The 20,116-nt window shown below is 41.3% G+C and overlaps 1 protein-coding gene across 1 annotated transcript in view; it reads left to right on the top strand.

The window, feature by feature from the left end:
- Positions 1-20,116, top strand: part of celf6 (CUGBP Elav-like family member 6) — an 818,340-nt gene that overhangs the window by 733,602 nt on the left and 64,622 nt on the right. The window contains exons 6-9 of the mRNA XM_048617113.1: positions 8,359-8,502; positions 9,731-9,875; positions 14,363-14,512; positions 18,894-18,956. Coding sequence (XP_048473070.1) covers positions 8,359-8,502; positions 9,731-9,875; positions 14,363-14,512; positions 18,894-18,956 — 502 coding nt within the window. The remainder of the gene's footprint in view (positions 1-8,358; positions 8,503-9,730; positions 9,876-14,362; positions 14,513-18,893; positions 18,957-20,116) is intronic.

The following is a 20,116-nucleotide window of genomic DNA, read 5'->3' as shown; positions in this document are numbered from 1 at the left end:
GGAATCTGTATTCAGTAAAATAAAACTTAAAAAGAGTCTTATGCTGAATCAATTGCTGATAATGGGGAGAAACACCCATCTGATTCGCCAATGTCCCTTCAGGGAAGGAAACAGCCTTCCTTATCTGCTCTGGCCTACATGTGACTCCAGACTCACCGCAATGTGGTTGACTCTTAACTGCCCTCTGGGCCATTAGGGATGGGCAATAAATGCTGCCTGGCCAGCGACACCCTCATCCCATGAATGAATAAAACAAATTTCCAGAGTGGAACTTTGCAACCTAGATGGGATACATTGGGATACACTGAAAACTGCCTACACATCTTAATTCTTCAAAAGTGTGCTATGTCGACTTCAGAAGGCACATGAGTCTCCAGACTGGAACTTAAACACTCAATCACCCGAATCAGAGGCAAGGGCACTACCTACTGTGCCACGAACAACACTGACATTCAGCTTTTCAGATTGTGCGAACGTGGAACACCAAGACCGAACCTGCCAATGATAGCCATCGATCAAGAGTGAATTGTTATATGTTATAAAAATTAATCCTGGAGCTTAGATCGTACTTTAAAACTATTGGACTTCACCATTAACCTCTCAATTTGTAGTGGCACTGAAGTCACTATTAGTTTGTGCATGTTGCAACATGAATTTGATGAGATAGAAAAATAGAAATTAGGAGGATGAGCAGGCCATTTGGCCTTTCAAGCCTGTCCTGTCATTCAATAAGGTCATGTTGAACATCAAGCACAGTACTCTGTTCTGGCTTTCTCCCCATACCTTTTGATCCCTTTAGCCCTAATAGCTATAATTAACTCATTTTGAAAACATTCAATGTTTTGGCCTCAGTCACTTTCTGTGGGAGAGAATTCCACAGGCTCACCACTGTCTGGGTGAAGAAGCTTTTCCTCATCTCAGTCCTAAATGGTCGCATAGAAAGACAGCTCTATAAAATTACAGAACCACACGGCAAAACAGGATGTTGCTTTTTCCATATAGACTGTGCTGGGTCAAGTACAATTATTCCTACCATCCAGCTCTTGCTGCTGTGCAATTTCTGATCATTTTCAAATTGGTACTCAATTCCCTTTTCCGATTACCAATGCTTTTTAAATTTATGCCCTCTAGTTTTGGACTCCCCGAACCTGGAGAAAGGACTTTTACTATTCACCTTATCTATGCCCCTCATGATTTTATAAGCATCTATAAAGGTCACCCCCCAACCTCTTATGCTCCAGGGAAACAAGCCCCAAGGCTGTCCAGCCTCTCCTTATACCTCAAACCGTCCAGACTTGGGTAACATCCTTGTAAATTTTTTGTGCACCCTTTCCAACTTAATTATATCCTTTCTACAGCAGCGTGACCAGAACTGTACACGATACTCCAAAAGTGGCCTCACTGACATCCTGTACAGCCTTGCAGGCAGAAATTGGAAGATCCAAGCAACATCCTGCAGAAAGATTTTTGTCCTCCTCAATAGCTGATTCATTCAAGTGAATAGGCAGCATCATGTGTGTTGCTGTGCTTTGACTAATGTTGAGGAAAGTTTCAGCACCGATCTAGTTGTACTCCAAGCTTGGCTGTTTGTTGAAATATTGGTGTCAATGGAATAGAGGAGCATATGGCAGAAATCGTCTTGTATTTATGTAACACTGATGGTAGCACTCTACTCACTGCATGAAAGTCTCTTGATGGCTGATCTTTTAAGTTAGTAGCTTTAATCCCAGGGGCTGCGGAAGCTTCCTAATTAAGAAGGCTATCTCATTCACACTCAGATCAAGTCATGCAGTCCATATGTTTCAGGAAGCCACGGACTCAGGTCTGTTCTGGAAGCGGGTGACAGAGGGAAGAAAATAAATTAATTTTCTTTTCTCTCTGCCAACACTGATAAATTCATGTCTTTCAGTTTGCACAGATTTGCTTTTCCGAATCAGAGGTTGAAGGTTTCTGAGAAGTGATTCTTTTGACAGTGCTCTTAATCTTATCCCATTACTTGACACACTAATAATTAAAGAAGTGAAAAGCTATTGCCTTTTCAAACTGATGCCACAGTCAATGAGGCCAAGTGAAATGAAACAAAATGACTTGCATTTGTAGAGGACCTTCCAGGATCTCAGGGTATTTCAAAGATTCATACAGCCAATTAAGCACTCTTAAAGTATAATTATTTTTATAATGTGGAAACAGAACCCTTGGGAAAAACTTTACCACCTTCCACCAGCTGGATTGGAGATTGAATATTGGAATTGAGACACCATGTTGCGGCTGCACAGGACATTGGTAAGGCTGTTTTTTGGAGTACAATGTACAGCTCTGATCGCCCTGCTATAGGAAAGATATTATTAAATTGGAGACCGTGCTGAAAAGATTTACAAGGATGTTACCAGGGCCAGAGAGTTCGAGTTAAAAGGAGAGGCTAGATATGCTGGGACTTTCTTCGCTGGAATGTAGGAGGTCTAGGGATGACCTTATAGAGGTTTATAAGGTAATGTGGGATACAGATAGGGTGAGTGGGGCGTGTCTTTTCCCTACGGCAGGTGATTTCAAGACTAAAGGGGCATATTTTTAAGGTGAGAGGAGAAAGATTTAAAAAGGACATGAAAGGCTACCTTTTACACAGTGAGTGCTTTGTGTGTGGAATGATCTTTTCAGAGGATTTAAAACATTTAGAAGACATTTGGATGAGGACATGAACGGGAAATGTTTGGAGGAATATGCACTAACCACAGGCAGGTGGGACAAGTTTAGTTTGGGATTATGCTTGGCATGGACTGGTTGGACCGAAGGGTCTGTTTCCATGCTGTATGACTCTATGACTCCATGACCTTCCATTCGTTTATAAAATCACAAGGGGCTTGGATAAGGCAAAGATCTTTACCCAAGAGTAGGGGAGTCCAAAACTAGACAGCATAATTTTAAGCTGATAGGGGAAATATTGAAAGGGACCTGAGGGACAACTTTTTTCACACAGAGGGTGAGTGTATTTGGAAATGAACTGCCAGAGGAAGTGGTAGATGCAGGTACAGTTACAACATTTAAAAGACGTTTGGACAGGAACATGAATAGGAAAGCTTTAGATGGGCACGGGAAAAACATTGTTTAGTTTGGGAAACCTGGTCAGCATGGACGAGTTGGACTGAAGGATCTGTTTCCATGCTGTATGACTCTATGACTCTCTGGTATAAAGGAGCATGGCGCCTAGCAATTTCATACTTGCCTGCCCTGACCTGTCTCCTATTTTAAAAGAGGTGATGGAGGAGGTAAGAGGCTTGTTGAGGTCTTTAAGTGGACAATTAATGGCCACAATTGCCTTGTTCCACTCTTGTCACCATTTTACCTGTGGCAGATGATATCTCTCAGTCAGTACATCTTTAAGAGGTTAATATGTCCCTACACCTTTAAGGATCATGGTCACACTGTACCATCACTGTATCTGTTAACCTGAGGGTATGAAAGTCTCATACTCCTTCTTACTCTGGGATCATTTGAAGCATGACACTCTACTAGAAGCATGGTGCACTCTGCTGTAATCTAAATGCTCAATACTGGCCCAGACAATATGTGCCTGAGGAATGGAAAAGTTTGCGTTCTTAACTACGTTCAAGTCTTCTTACAAGGTCCTACCTCCATCGCTCAATGGCATTGCTTCTCCAATAGAAGGTTGAAAGTTGATATGAAATATAAGCAGGAGTCGGCCATTCAGCCCTTCATATCTGTGCTGTCATTCAACTAGGTTCATGGCTGATCTTCTACCTTGATGCCATTTGCCTGCTCTATCCCTATATCCCTTGATATCTGTAATATCCAGAAGTCTTTCCATCTGTGCCTTGAAAATGCTCAGTAACTGAACTTTCACCGCCCTCTGGGGTAGATAGTTTCAGAGATTCAACATCTTCTGAGTGAATTAATTCTTCCTCATCTCAGTTCTAATTGGCCAATTTCTCATTCTGAGACTTTGTCCTCTGATTGTAGACCCCTCCATCCCCATCAAGAAGAAGGAGAATAATATTTGATATCATCCTCACCAATCTGTCTGCTGCAGTCATTGTGGAAACTAAGTCCTGTCTTCAGATTGAGAATATCCTCCATTGTGTCGTGTGGCGCTATCAAAAAAATTAAATGGCATAGACTTAGAATGGATTTAAACATTCAAGATTGGGCGTACATGAGGCATTGAGGACCATCAAAAGCCGCAGAGTCAAATAAAATCTGCAACTTCATGGCCTGGCATTGCTGTTATTCTATTATTACAATCAAGCCAAGGGATCAAACCAAGAGTTCAATGAAGAGTGCAGGAGGCCAAGCCAGGAGCAGCCCCAAACATACCTAAAAAACTGAGGTATCGACCTGGAGAACTACAACACAGGATTATTTGTGTGCCAAACAGCATAAGCAGCAAGTAATGGACATAGCCAAGAGATTCCATAACCAACAGATCCGACCTAAGTTCTGCAGCCCTGCCATATCCAGTTGGGAATGGTGGTAGACAATTAAACAATCCATTGGAGAAGGAGGCTCCATAAATACCCCCATCCTCAATGATGGGATAGTCTAATATTACAGTGCAAAAGATAACACTTAAACATTTACAGCAGTGTCCAGCCAAGTAGACAATCCATTTCGGCCTCCTCCAGAGGTCCCTAGCATCACAGATGCCGGTCTTCAGCCAACTGAATTCACTCCATCTGATATCACAAGATTGCCAAAGGCACTTGATCCCACAATGGGCCTTGACAACATTCCAGCAACAGTACTGAAGACTTGTGCTCCAGAACCTGCCACTGGCCTAGCGGTTCTCATTCGGCAACAACATTAGCATCTATCCGACAAATGTGAAAAATTGACCAGGTGTGTCCTGTACGCACACAGCAAGACAAATCTAACCCAGTTGATTACCATCCCAACAGCCTACTCTCGATCATTAGTAAAATAATGGAAGGTGTCACCAACAGTGCTATCGACCAGCAATAACCTGCTCAGTGACGCCCAGTTTGGGTTCCGCCAGGGTCACTCAGCTCCCAATCTCATTACAGCCTTGATTCAAACATGGACAAAAACATGGAGATAAGGTGAGAGTGATTTCCTTTGACATCAAGGCCATATTTGACTGAGTGTGGCATCAAGGAGTCCTAGCAAAGCTGGAATCAATGGGAATCAGGGGAAAATTCACAGCTGGTTGGAGACATACCTGACACATAGGAAGATGGTTGTGGTTGTTGGAGGTCAGTCATCTCAGCCCAGGACATCTCTGCAGGAGTTCCTCAGGGTAGTGTCTTAGGCCCAACCATCTTCAGCTGCTTCATCAATGACCTTCCATCCACCACAAGGTCAGAAGTGGAGATGTTCGCTGATGATTGCGCAATGTTCAGCACCATTCGCGACTCCTCCAATACTGAAGCAGTCTATGTTCAAATGCAACAAAATCTGGACAATATCCAGTTTAAGCTGAGAAGTGACAAGTAAAATTCACGCCACCATCACTGATGAGATCGAATTTAACCATCTCTCCTTGACATTCAATGGCATTACCATCACTGAATTCCCAATTATTAATACCCTGGGGGTTACCACTGATTATAAACTGAACCAAGTTAACCACATATATTCTATAGTTACAAGAGCAGGGCAGAGACTAGGAATCCTGCAGTGATTAACGTACCTCCTGACTCCCCAAAACATATCCACCATGTACAAGGCGCAAGACAGGAGTGTGATGGAAAAGTCCCCATTGCCTGGATGAGTGCAATTCCAACAACATTCAAGAAGCTTGACTCCATCATGGACAAAGCAGTCCACTTCATTGATAAAACAATAATAATTCACTCCCTTCACTACCAACGCTCAATAGCAGCAATGTGTACCATCCACAAGATGTACGACAGAAATTCACCAAAGATCCTTACACAGCACCTTCCAAACCCACAACCATTTTCATCTAGAAAGTCAAGGGCAGCAGATATATGGAAACACCACCTCCTGCACATTCCCCTCCAAGCATTTCAGAATCTTGACTTGGAAATATATCGCTGTTCCTTCATTGTCGCTGGGGCAAAATTCTGGAACATGCCCCTCCCGCCGAATGTTATTATGGGTCTACCTACACCAGATGGAGTGTAGCATTTCAAAAGGACAACTTACCACCACCTTCTCAAGGGTAACTGAGGATGGACGATAGATACTGGCCCAGCCAATGATGACCACATCCCATAAATGAATTATAAAAAAGTAAGAACCTAATGACAATCATGAATCTATTGTCAATTATCAGAAAAACCCATCTGGTTCACTGTTGTCCTTCAGGGAAGGAAATCTGCCATCCTTACCTGGTCTGACCTACATGTGACTCCAGATCCACAGCAATGTGGTTGACTCATAACTGATCTCTGGGCAATTAGGAACGGGCAATAAATGCTGGACTAGCCAGCAACGCCCTCATCCCCTGAAAGATAAAGAAAAAAAATAAAATCATCCTTTAGTTAAGGAAGTCAAAACTGCACACAGTACTCCCAGGTGTGATCTCACCATGCCTCTATACAATTGAAGGCATTTTTACTTCTGTACATGAGTACCTTTGCAATAAAGATTCAAGTCTTACTCCAGAGACTAGAGTTGAAAATCTAAAGAATCCAGTGCAGAACTGAAAGAATGCAGCATTGTTGGAAGTGCATTCATTCAGCTGAGACTTGCTATCTGGGCCTCATCTTCGCTCCAGATGGAAGATCCCATAACACTTATCCTCCCACAGTCCAAAGATGTGCAGGTTAAGTGAATTGGCCATGGCAAATGCAGGGTTAGACGGATAAGATGGAGGGGAGTGGGGGGCTTTGGAATGCTAGTTGGAGGGTTGGTGTGGACTCAATGGGCCGAATGGCCTGCTTCCACACTGTAGGAATTCTATGATTATATGAACAGATCTGGGAAACTGTCAACCAGTGGCCTGGCCAACAGATATCCCTCAGCTTACAGCAGGTCATGGATTGCTCTCAGATTAGTGTTGTGGGAGCTTGCTGTTTGCAAATTGGTTGCCATATTTCTTAAATTGCAATAGTGATTGCACTACAGAAAGTACTTCAATGGCTATAAAACACTTCGGGATGCCCTCAGGTCATGAAAGGTGCTATATTATGGTGATAATTGTAATGTATGAATAAAAAGTGTAATTATAAATATTAAAATAATGAAAGAACACCAGAAGGATAAATGCAAATTAAATTGTTGTTGAACATGGAAGCTTTATTTACATAAGTCAGAGAAGAGTGGACCCTTCTGTACTACCTTGATGGGAAAGTACAGTGGGGCAGCACGGTGGCTCAGTGGTTAGCACTGCTGCCTCACTGTATCAGGGACCCAGGTTCAATTCCACCTCAGGTGACTGTCTGTGAGGAGTTTGCACATTCTCCCCGTTTCTGCGTGGGTTCCCTCCCACAATCCAAAAATGTGTACATTGGGTGGATTGGCCATGCTAAACTGCCCATAGTGTCTAGGGATGTGCAGGCTAGGTAGATTAGCCATGGGAAAATGAAGGGTTACAGGTCTGGGTGGGATGCTCTTCAGAGGGTTGGTATGAACTCAATGGACTGAATGGCTTGCTTCCACACTGTAGGGATTCTATGATGGTGATTTGCACCAACAATCCACCTGCTATCTGTCCAACTAAACCTCCAACAATGCAGCACTTCCTGGTTTACTTTATATTTTCAATATTTCCCTGGATTTTGTTATCCAATCGTTGAAACCAATTTTGAGCTCAGAACCCTCTAGAGTGCTACCCAGCGAGCCCCTGCTGAAGTAATTCATGAGAAAGACATTAGCTTGTTTGAGCTGGTTAGATGCATTGACGAGAGTGCAATATCATTGATGAATGTGTGTCATAATCTTTGCCTAGTGTGCCTCATACATCAAACTCCCTCTTAGCAAAAGTGGGTTCTCCCACTTGCCCACTTCCATCTTTCTTCTACGCAGCTGAGATTTATACACACCTGAGGTTTTTTTTTGGACTATCCGTTGATTTGAGTCAAAAATTTAAAATATGAAAGAATGGGTAAGCTGTTGTAAAGATCTGGCTGCAAAAATGGACAGGTGGTACAGTGACTTTAAGAGAGGGTCAGATTTCACTGCAATGTTTTAACTTATCAATCTTCAGTACTTAAGCCTCAGATGATCAATGACAATTTTTACTGTATGTTATTCTGCAGGTGTCATCATTGCCAACATTCTCTTTCATTAACAAAACAGGAAAAGGATGTTGGAGTTCAAGTGTATAATTCCACAGCATTACAAATCTGTCAAATAGGTAGAAATCCATGCCAGCCAAGAGTTTCCTTTCCTTCTGAACATCTCTCTCTCTTCTTCCAGGGGGCATCGTCCAGCCTGGTGGTAAAATTTGCAGACACGGATAAGGAACGCACTCTGCGACGCATGCACCAGATGGCAGGGCAGCTTGGTATCTTTAATCCGATGGCAATCCAGTTTGGCGCATATGGAGCCTACACTCAAGCGGTAGGTAGACCCAATGTCATGCCAGCTGTTATAGGCAAAGAAATAGGGCACAGCTGATGTGATGAGTTTACTTTGCCTCTTAGCACAGGGACCTTACAGCTCAGAATCAATTAGAAGTAGAGGAGAATATTCAGCCCATCACTTTCATGTCATTTCACAGCCCCCACCCCACTTCTCAGAATGATATTCATTTAATCACAAGCCCATTTTGGATATGAATGTCATATGTAGTCTTCTAGAATTGTGCACTGGAAATGCCCTTTGCGTCTGAAGAATTCCTTCAAACCTCTCACTTTGATCCTTTAGTGCTAATCTTCCATTTATGTCCTAGGTTGCCAGCTCTCAGATGCGTGCACATCATGTTTCTAACTAGACAAAAACCCCAGGTTGTTCAAAACCGTTCCATCAGACCATCGGTTAATCTTCTGTGCTCGGGTGAAAAGTAGCTCAGGTTTCCCTGGTGCCTCTTCGCAAGACGGCTGATAAATTGGTCAACGTGTTCTGACCATCCCAATACCTCTTGTCAAAATAGCGCAAGCTACAAACTGCTGAGCGATGAGATCTTCACATTGGGTGGTTCTGGCTCAGAATCTGAGATGCACTAACTATTTTCATGCTGAAACTACAGGGACAAAAATAAACTTTTAAGAGTGTTAACCTATGAAATAATAGAATGCTTGTGTCGACTTGTCCAGTTGAATTGGGGCTAAAGTATAAGAATGAGGGATTTACTGATCACTCTCAGCCTTTTGTTTAGTTTTAAAACCACACAGTACACGTGCAGATCTTTTGTTGCTTAACTTACTCCTGTCTTGTTCAGATCATTTCTCCCTTGCCATACACCAATGACAGCTGCTCCCACTCAGTTTCTTCAATCTGCTCTGTCACAAAGCTAGTCCAGTCGAATCAGGCTCATTTTGCACAGGCATGGATCTTTCAACAATCTATCTGTTGTTCCTTAATATAACCACCCTTCACTGCCTCCAACCCAGGGAATGTTAAACCTGCTTCAGTCCTCTTGCACCTTGATGGCATTTCTGGCCAAGGCTTAGGTTGAGGTGAAGTTGAGGGACGGGCTTGGTGGAGAGAAGAGATTTTGCTTCTCAGTGCAATGTTACAGTGAGTGCCGAGGGCCCCAGTTCTCGGAGTCAACCGAGATGAGAGCGGCTTACAGCGAAGGGAAAAGATCGCTTTCTGTGGAAAAAGTCTTGTGTGCATTCTCTTTCAGTTGATGCAGCAACAAGCGGCTCTAATGGCGGCAGCGCAAGGCACCTACTTGAATCCAATGGCTGCTATTGCGGCGGCTCAGATGCAGCAGATGGCAGCTTTCAATGTGAATGGGCTGGTTGCAACACCAATGACACCGTCATCGGGTAAGTCAATTACCCAGACCGGAATCCCACTCTCACTTAGTGATCCTCAATGGTGGCAGTGCAATGTGTGTTTGTCTGAGTACCCTTTGTTCCCCTTTAGTAACATTGATTAACGGGATGGCCTAATGGTATTGTCATTGGATTGTTAATCCAGAGACCCCAAGCAATGTTCTGGGGACCTGGGCTGAAATCTTACCATGGCAGGAGATGGAATTTGATTTCAATAAAGAATCTGGAATTAAGAGTCGAAAAGACAAAAAGTCATTGTCAAAAAGAGCTAACTGGTTCATGATTGTCCTTTAGGGAGGGAAACAGCCGTACTTACCTGCCTACATGTGACTCCAGATTCACGGCAATGTGGTTGACTCTCCCTGGGCAACAAGGGATGGGCAATAAATGATGGCCTAGCCAGTGGCACCCTTATCCTATGAATAAATAATTTTAAAAAATGTCATTTAGCCTTATAAACACCAGGAAATACATAATCTTGCTTTGTAATCTCATTCTTGGAGTCCAGGTATTATTCTGGTTAATCTATACTGTGTTCCTTTCAAAGCCAATATTTCCGTTCTATGGTGTGGTGCCTAAAACTGCTCAGTGTTGCTCTGAGTGTGGTCTAAAGCAGGCTCTGGATAGCTAAAATATGTGTTATAGAGTCATATAGCATGGAAACAGGCCCTTTGGTCCAATTTGCCCATGCTTGCCAAGTTTCCTGAACTAAACTAGTTCCATTTGCCAGCGTTTGGCCCATACCCATCTAAACTTTTCCTATTCATGTACCTGTCAAAATGTCTTTTAAATGTTGTAACTGTACCTGTATTTACCACTTCCTCTTACAGTTCATTCCACACACAAATGACAATCTACGTGAAAAATTTGCCCCTCTGGTCTCTCTTAATTCTTTCTCCTCTCACCTTAAAAATATGCTCTCTAGTTTTGGACTCCCCTACCCTAGGAAAAACCTTTGCTGTTCACCTTATCTATATTCACCTGTCATGATTTTATAAACCTCTATAAGGTCACCCGTCAACATCCTATGCTCCAATGAAAAAAAGTCCCAGCCTATCCTGTCTCTCCTTATAACGCAAACCCTCCAGTCTGGGCAACAGCCTTATAAATCTCTTCTGAACCCTCTCCAGTTTAATGATATCCTTCCCATAACAGGGTGACCAGTACGCAGTACTCCAAAAATGGCCTCACTAGCATTCTGTACAACCTCAACATGTCATCCCAACTCCTATACTCAAAGGACTGAACAATGAAGGCAAGTGTGCTAAACACCTTCTTAACCACCCTGTCTACCTGTGATGCAATGTTCAAAGAATTATGTACCCAAACCTCTGGATCTCTCTGTTCGACAACACTACCCAGGGTTCTTGTATTTTACAAGGCCAATGTTAAGTAATAATTTAACTTTAACAAATTAACCGGTGCAGCTGTAAGATGAAGATTCATCTTCGTTATGTAGAAAGTAGGAATATAAGATTTAGGAGCAGGTATAGGCCATTCAGCCCTTACAGGCTCATCCACATTTGATAAGATCATGCCTGATTTGGTTGTGTTCTTAACTCCTCTTTACTGGTTGAACCTCATAACCCTCCACTCCCTTATCTGTCAATATTCTGTCCAATTCACTCTCACATCTATTGGGATGCTCTTTAGATGGACGGCGTAGACTCAGCAGGCCAAATGGCCTGTAGGAATTCTGTGAGTCCATACTGATCCTCTGAAGAGCATCTCACCTGGACCCACCTCCTATCCTTATAACCTTGCTTTTCCCATGACTAACCCACCTAACCTGCACACTATGTATAATTTAGCACGGTCAATCCATCTAACCGCACATCTTCGGGCTGTGGGAAGAAACCGGAGCACCCAAGCAAACACGGGGAGAATGTGCAAACTCTACACAGACAATTGCCCAAAGGCAGAATCGAACCTGGGTCCCTGGCACTGTAAGGCAGCAGTGCTAACCACTCAGCCACTGTGCCGCCCTCTGTATCTAAAGCGATTTCCACCACAAAGGAAGACAAGGACGATAGATAACAAATATGGACAACAAGCAACAACCAGCTCACTACCTGTAGGTTCCTGTCCCCACCCACACACTCTGCTGACTTGGATCCATGTCACTGTTTCTTCACTGTCACTGGGTTAAAATCCTGGAACTCCCTCCCTCATAGCACTGTGGGTGTCCTTAAACCACATGAACAGCAGTAGCTCAAAGGGTGACTCACCACCACCTTCTCGGGAGCAGTCAGAGATGGCGATAAATGCTGGTCGACACCAAACATCCTATGAATAAAAGGTTTAAAAGCATAATGATAACCCTCTGTGAGAAGGAAAATTATCCTACTCAGGAACAAAAACAGAAGTTGCTGGAAAAGCTCAGCAGGTCTGGCAGCATCTGTGAAGAGAAAATCAGAGTTAACATTTCGGCTCCGGTGACCGTTCCTCAGAAAATTATCCTGTCTCCATCTTAAAAAGGACCACTCATTCTCAAACTGCATATCACAGTTCTATCCTCCCCGACAAGGGTGTATATGTTCCTGGAACCACCCCACCAGTTCCCCTCAGAAATGTCTATGTTTCAGTAAGATCACCTCTCATTTCCTAAACTCTGATGGATCGAGGCCCAACATGTTCTAACTTTCTTCATAAGACGAATGCTTCATCCCTTGAATAAAACAAATGAACATTCATTGAACTATTTGGAACACAAGGAGAAGAAGACCAAAGCTGCACATAGTGCTCCAAAAGTCCATGCAGCTACAGTAAAACCTCCCTGTTTTTATCATCTATTCCTTTTGCAAACCCTCAATTTGCCTTCCTTATCACTTGTTGCACACTAATTCATGTACCAGGACATTCAAATCCCTCTGTATCTAAAGTCCTGCAAGCGTTCTTCATTCAAATAATACGCTATCTTTCAATTCTTCCTGCCAAAATAAACAAGTTCATATCTTGTGCCAAATTTTTAATCACTTATTTAAACTATCACTATCCCATTGCAGACTCTCTAGCTCCTTCTGACAAGTATTTTTTTTTTTTACCAATTTCAACGTATTCTGGTGTCCTCACAAATTTAGCAACCATACACCTAAATTCACAGAACCACAAAATTGTTACAACGCAGGAGACCATTGGACCCATTGTGTGTGTGTTAGCTCTCCAAATGTAACCCTGCACATTCGTCCTTTTCAAATAACCATCTGATTCCTATTTGAATGCCTCAATTACACCCTCAGGCAGTGCATTCCAGATCCTAACCACTTGCAGTGTGAAAGTATGGTTTTTCATAACACTTTTGTTTTTCATCCTAACTATATAAATCTGTATCCTCTTCTTAATCCTTCCATAACTGGGAAAATGTATTTACTCTGCCCAGACCTCATGATTTTGAAGAGTTCAGTCAGATTTCCTCTGTCCTGTCTTCACCATGGAAGCTCATGGAAATCTATCTCCATAACTGAAATTTTCATCCTAGCTACCATTCTTGTTATCCTTTTCTGTAATCTCCCCAATATGTTCATGCCTTTCCTCAAGAAAGGCTTCCAGAACTCTACACAGTACACCAGCTGAGGCCTCACTAGCATCTAATACAAGTTCAGCTTAACCTCCTTGCTCTTCGATGCCCCTACAGCCTGCAATACTAAATGCCTTATTAACAGCTCTCTCAACCTGTCCTCCTGTCTTTAATGGCTCATGCACATGTACTATCCAGGTCTCTCTGCCCCTACACATGCTTTAGAATTTTGTCCTTTATGTTGTATTTTGTCTCCATGTTCTCCCTCCCAAAATGCAGCACCTCACAAGTCCAAGTACTCCATATTAACAGAATTATCTTGATACTTCTTCAAGACTCCAGCGGATCAAATAAACATGACTTTCCCTCGAGAAATCCACACTGGATCTCCCTAATCAATTCACATTTGTCCATGTCTGTACATATTGTTTGTATTGATATCCTAAATGAACTTGTAAAGACCTTATTATGTTTCCAGCTAGCAATCTCGAGAGGTGTTTTACTAAATGTTACAATTAAATTGATACGTGTCTGATCCTGTGCTTCACTTTAATATTGTTACGTTCCTTTGAAAACATTACTCCAGATATGTCCTTTGTTTTTCTTAACCCCAGCTCAATGATACTAGATATTTTTTAATCAACCTGATCAGATACGTTGTGAAATACTTCTGGAGGAGGTAGGAACTGAACCCAGGCCTCTTGGCTCAGAGATATAGACAGTACCACTATGCCAAAAGAGCTATCAGCTCAATGCAATAGCAATTCTACTAATTGGTCTTAATTTATTGCAAATAGGGAAGTGATGTGATCATATCATATTACTCCTTCTGTAAAAGAAGCCAACAGCCTCGCAAGGAGATAAACGGCAGAGAGTATGAATAAGCAGCCTCGTTTTGCTTCAGGCTTATGCTTACAGGAATGCATTTTCTTCACAGATTGTTGTTCATTTTCTTTTATAGGCACCAGTACCCCTCCTGGCATCAATGCAGCAGCTGTACCCAGCATAGCTACCCCCATTGGAGTCAATGGGTTTAGTGCCATGCCACCACAGACTAATGGGCAACCAGCATCTGACACTATTTATGCCAACGGCATCCACCCGTATCCAGGTGAGTGCTAGGAAAACAATGATAGATGTGTAGACATTTGATTTTTGAGGGGTTTGTGTGCGTGGGAGTCTTAAAGTTAGAGTTATAAAGCACAATTTTTTTAAAAAATGCACATTGGATGGAAGGCAAAGCTATTTTTTTTTTAGCAATAAAACCTACTGTAATGTCTTTTGGAGCCAGTCAGAAATAGTCTAACAGAGAAGGTCTAGTTGTGAGAGCGCGAGCAAGAGACAGAAGGCTTGTCTGACCATGAAGTATTTATAAATGAAGGAGGGTGGATTTTCCCTGCCCTGCATTTAGATATTCCAAGATGCCAAGGTGCAGTGAAAACAAGAAAATCAGGCAAGAAAAAAAAAATGCATGCCAGTATGAGTGGCCACCAGCTTTCCCAACTATCTAAATAAATGATTGGCGTCTTTTCTGGGCAATCTTTACTCATTTGTCCCTATGTGCCAATAATCGGAATAGCAAGATGTAAGTCCAGGAATATCCACTCCAAGATGATATATCAAAAAATGTCAATGTGAGAGTGCTTTGTATCATATTCCCATTGACTGTGCATTGACAGATCAATAGTATTTTTACATCAGAAATTTACATGAGCAACTTTGTCCACTAACAGTTTGCTGCTCTGTACAGAGTTCACATATCAAGGTCTGACCACAGAGTGCAGAGCTTTGCTTGGTCCTTTTATTTTCTCTCCAACATACAGGGAGAAGGAGAATGCACACTGCAGCATTACTAGGGGAAGGAGTCAATCTGGGCACCAATGTGACAACGTCGTAAGTGGAGAACACGTTTACAGATGCGCTAAAAGTACCGGTTGGAGTTGTAGTCATGGCCGCATGCAACAGGGTAAATTTGCAAAATTCAGCCCTCCTTGGAGAGCTCCACTGGTGATAGGTAGCAGAAATATGAAATATGAGAGCAATGCTTGCCATCTTGCAGTATTAAATATTGACAGAGGAATTATTCTCCAGCCCCACTCCCACAATATGAAAATACGTCATGTTTCATTTTCCAGCTGAAACACAATCTAACGTACTGTATGAATTAAACAAATAAACAGAGAGCTCCTGTGCATCATAAATGACCATTTTTGATGTGAACCCCCCACCCCGCTGACTTTGGATGTCACTGTGTGCCACTTAAACCAGAGACTAAGTCATCTTGCACATTTGGTCTTGCTTCAGGCAAGCCATGGCTTTCGTGCACTCTCAAAATGTCAGTGTACTTAACGTGAATATGTTTGCGTAGGTTTTTCTAAGAGGTGTAATTTTTAATTAAGGTAGAGCAATTTTCATTCATTATTCAAGTTTGTACTTGTTTCTCCTCACTGTGAAGTTACTGAGCTACGCTTGGCTCAGTTTAATAAGATGTGTTCATTTTCATAAACCAACTAATACAACTTAGAACTCTTCCATAATTACAATCATTGAGCGCAAAATTGCAGCGATAGAATGCAATTGTATCTCATTAAAATAGAAACTATCACTCAAATGGATTTTTAAATGGTATAATTAGACGCAATTTATTTGCTTAAAAGTAATTGAGGTTATAAGTCAGCACAGCCTGAACCTATTTTGTATCAAACAGCTGCTTTGAAGCAGAAAAGTTTTGGCCAGTAACAATTAATGGTCTATGATCTGGTCCAGTCGCTTGTCTACTTTGATATGCATTCACATTTTTTTTCAGAAGCAGATGGTTTTGTAGACATATTAGCCGCCTAAAGAATGGATGAATAAATGGATTAAATAAATAGATGAATGAATGACTGGGGAGTTGGCTAGGTAGACACATTGTTAAATTGAGAGATAGAGGGATGAACGGATAGCTATACTGAGAAATAAGCGTATACATGGCCAGAGAGAAATATAGAAAATGGATGGATTGACGATATTAAGAAATGACTGGTTAAATAGAATATCTAGATGAATGGTTTGATGGAAAGGTGGAAGGCTAGATTATATTGCACAGTCTAGACAGATGTGTAGATCAGATAGATACATCAGATAGATGGATTAGCCAAATAGAAAAAAAAGGTATAGGGAAAGCCTTGATTGAAAGCTGCTGTGCAGAATTATCTAGATAGATCAATGGATGAATGATTAGATGAATTGTCAGCCTGGATGAATTGTCAAGATAGATAAATAGATTACTTTGATAATTGGATGCATGGCAAGACAGAACTGAGATAGATTTATTGATGGGAAGATGCGTTGATAGATCGCTTGATTAAAAATAGACTACCAACTTGAAATAAATTCTGTCTTCTAAGAAGAACTCGCTTCAAACATGTAAAGAAAAATGATTGAGCTGCTCAACTCCTATTCTGTAAAGGTTGTAAAACAAAACACAGCCTGTTATTGACAGAAAGAACAATTACTATTATCAGGCAGTACTGGGGAAAAACACCAAAATGGATTTCAATTAGAAACTCATTTATTTGATGGCAAAAAAAAAATTGACCAGATTTGGAGAATTGATATGCAGGCACCTTTACAGGAACTGACACACAAGTGTTGTTTCAAATATTTATTCTCCAACTTCATTAGAAGTCAAAAGTCAACCCCAATTGTCTGTGTTCAATTGCTTCTAGAGCAGGTGGGAGGTGTAGTAAAAGAAAGTGCTGCATTTCTGCTACACGTTTCACATAATTAATCTGTTGCATTTTGTTCCTTCCTCCCACTGTTTAATGCCTACATGTCCAAGACATCTATTCTCTTCTCAGCATATGGTGTCCCCAATTGAGCTATCTCTGTCCCAAGTGATAACTGTAGTGCTCTGTATACAAGATTATGCATACTGTCTGAAAGGATGCTCAATCATAACATTCAAAAAGCAATTGAATATGGACTCCCAAAGCAAACATTTGCAGGACTTTGTGGATACAGGAAACAGGATGGGTCGAATTTTTCTCCAAAGCCAGCAGAAGCACAATAGGCCAGAATGTCTTTTTCTGTGCAAGATATCCAAATCAACCTATAGACTGCCTGACCTCTTTTTGTTCACTTATAAATGGGGACGGAATTTCTATCTGTTCAATTTGTGGTGCCTGACTTTGAGTCCAAATTCAAGAGATATTGTTTCTGAATTGGTAGAAAACCTAAGGGACCAGTTCAGTGAGAGTTCAGGTTAATAAAAATTTTTACTGTAAGTATGTAAGGAATTGAGGTTCCACATTTTACAAGTGGCTTTCAACTCAAATCCCATTTCAAACTGATGATTCAGATGAAAGTTTTATATCTACTTGTTTTCAATAGCCATTAAATTTCTACAAGTCATTACTATTCATCACATACTTCTGTGTGTTATTAAGCCATCATTCTGTGACTTTTATTTTACTGGCACGTGGTGTTCAAGAACATTTTATTGACTGCTTAACTGTGTATTTGAAACCAAAATTACATTGTCTTGGGTCTTTTCTTGTCAAATTCCACCTTAAGGAATTGCAATGTATTAAATTATTTTCAATGATCTGACATTCTGTTTGATCCAGTGTGACCCATTCTGTGAACTACCATGTTGACTTATATCCTGTAAGATACCAGATTGTACTCCGTCCTATCAAACATTATGCACTAAATCACTACATAATTCCCAAATTTAGCGATTAGTGATTTCCTCACTCCTGTCTGTTGTACACTTTGGCCTTTTTAGATTTCTTGGCTTTAGGAAAATCACAACAAATGCCATTGGTCAATGCACAATTCAGAAATTGTGAAAAGAAGGTTGTGGATTTGACAAGACCAGGCTGTCCCCAGTTAAAGATCCGGTGAATTCAGAGACCAATTAATGACTGAAGCTTGGGGTGATTAGTGAATGCATTAGCTGCTTACAATCAAGACATAAAGAACATGATAAGATACATTGTATTGGCTCACATTACTCAAAAAAGAACATTTATCACCTTGTAGGAAATGAACCTATGAAAATAAGAGAGAGGAAACGGCCAGTTGGTCCATCAAGCTTGTCCCACTCTCGTGATAGCTAAGATATCATGAGTAGATGCTTCTAACTGTTCCATAATACGTTTATCCCCTCAGATAGCCAAAGAAAGCAAGGCCAAACAACTGGAAACATCTCTCTGGAATCCAAATTTAAACCCTCCCATTAGATCATGTGCAGATAATGTATAATATGTGTGCTTCGAGATTATGCCTTTGTATTTTGAGTTCTTGTGGTTATATGCGAAAGAAACTATGCCTTTTGGCATAGTTACAATCTTTCTCCTCCTCTCTTGCTCGCTCGCTGTCTCTCTCGCTCCCTTGACATGGCTCCATTCTGCTTAAAAAGGTATTATTGCACTTACGTCCTGTATTTTACACTGACGAATCTGCCTTATTCATTCTCTGTTTCTCCTTCGTCTTTTTCTCCCTAGCACAAAGTCCAACAGTGGCCGATCCCTTACAGCAAGCTTACGCAGGCATGCAACACTATACAGGTCATTAATATTGCATTCTTAATTACACCGTGTGTGTGTGTGTGTGTGTGTTTGTGTGGTTTTATCTCAGTTCTGTTGATTGTGAAAATCGAGTTTGGTGTTACATTAGTAGGGAAAGGCAAGCAACATTGTAACAAGCAGTTTGTATGAGATGGGCATTGGGGGTTGGTTGGAAATGGCTGCAGAGAGAAAGGGCTGCCATCAGATTTTTTTTCTCTACCATATCCTTGTACTTTTATTTTCTCAGGACGTTTGCAATGATATTGGGTGCACCACCTGAAAGGTAGTAGGGTGTTAATAACAATAACTTACAAAAGACAAAATACTTGAAGGGAAAATATTTACGACAGTGTAGGAGGAGTGGGACTAATTGCTTAGTCCAACTGGCTGAATGCTTTCCGTTGATGCTGTCTCGTTCTGTGAGTGTGCAACTGTGTTAAGCAACAGCGAACCAGCCAGACAGACCAGAAGGAGTTTGATTAAAGGTCTGTGTTGTGTTTGCTGAACTGAGCCATTAGTTAGAAACATTTGGCATCAGCTCCTGTGCACCAGGGCAACAACAGACAAATTAGTTAAAATTCATGCCTGTCGTTGTTGTCCAGTCACTCCACGTTGGACATCTGTGGCTGTTGAGTGAGGGTTAGAGCAGCTCTGATTAAATAGACCACTGGACACTTTGCATCTGATCAATTGGGAGAATTGTAAGTGAAACTCTGCCCCTCCAGTGCAAGAATCAACTCTCTGAGGAATGGCGAACAAAAAGCTGTAAAAATAGCTACTGAAAAGCAGTTATAAAGCAATTATCTCAGTATGACATTGCAAACTGAAATGAATATTTTGAGTTTACTGCCTTGAAGGGACTATTAATAAGTTATTGTTTGCACGAAACACTGAAGCACCCTTGTCTTGCTCTGTTTTGATGGCATCATTGTAATGAGCATTGGGATTCTGTGAAGGTGACTTGATTTTGATGTTTGTCCCACAATATAAAAATAATGATGCTATCAAAAACCAAGGACTTTAATTATATATGCTCTAGAATTACAGAAAAAAAGACAATTTGTTGAAACTTTTTCCTTCACACTCATATGACAATTTCCAAGAATACAAATTTAAGGGGAGAACCAACATTTATATGACGGGAGAATGTTAATTAGTTG

This window comes from Rhincodon typus, chromosome 36, assembly GCF_021869965.1.
Source record: "Rhincodon typus isolate 14 chromosome 36, sRhiTyp1.1, whole genome shotgun sequence".
NCBI lineage: Eukaryota > Metazoa > Chordata > Chondrichthyes > Orectolobiformes > Rhincodontidae > Rhincodon > Rhincodon typus.
The sequence above is the reverse complement of the archived record's forward strand: the minus strand, read 5'-3'. Positions and strand labels throughout refer to the sequence as shown.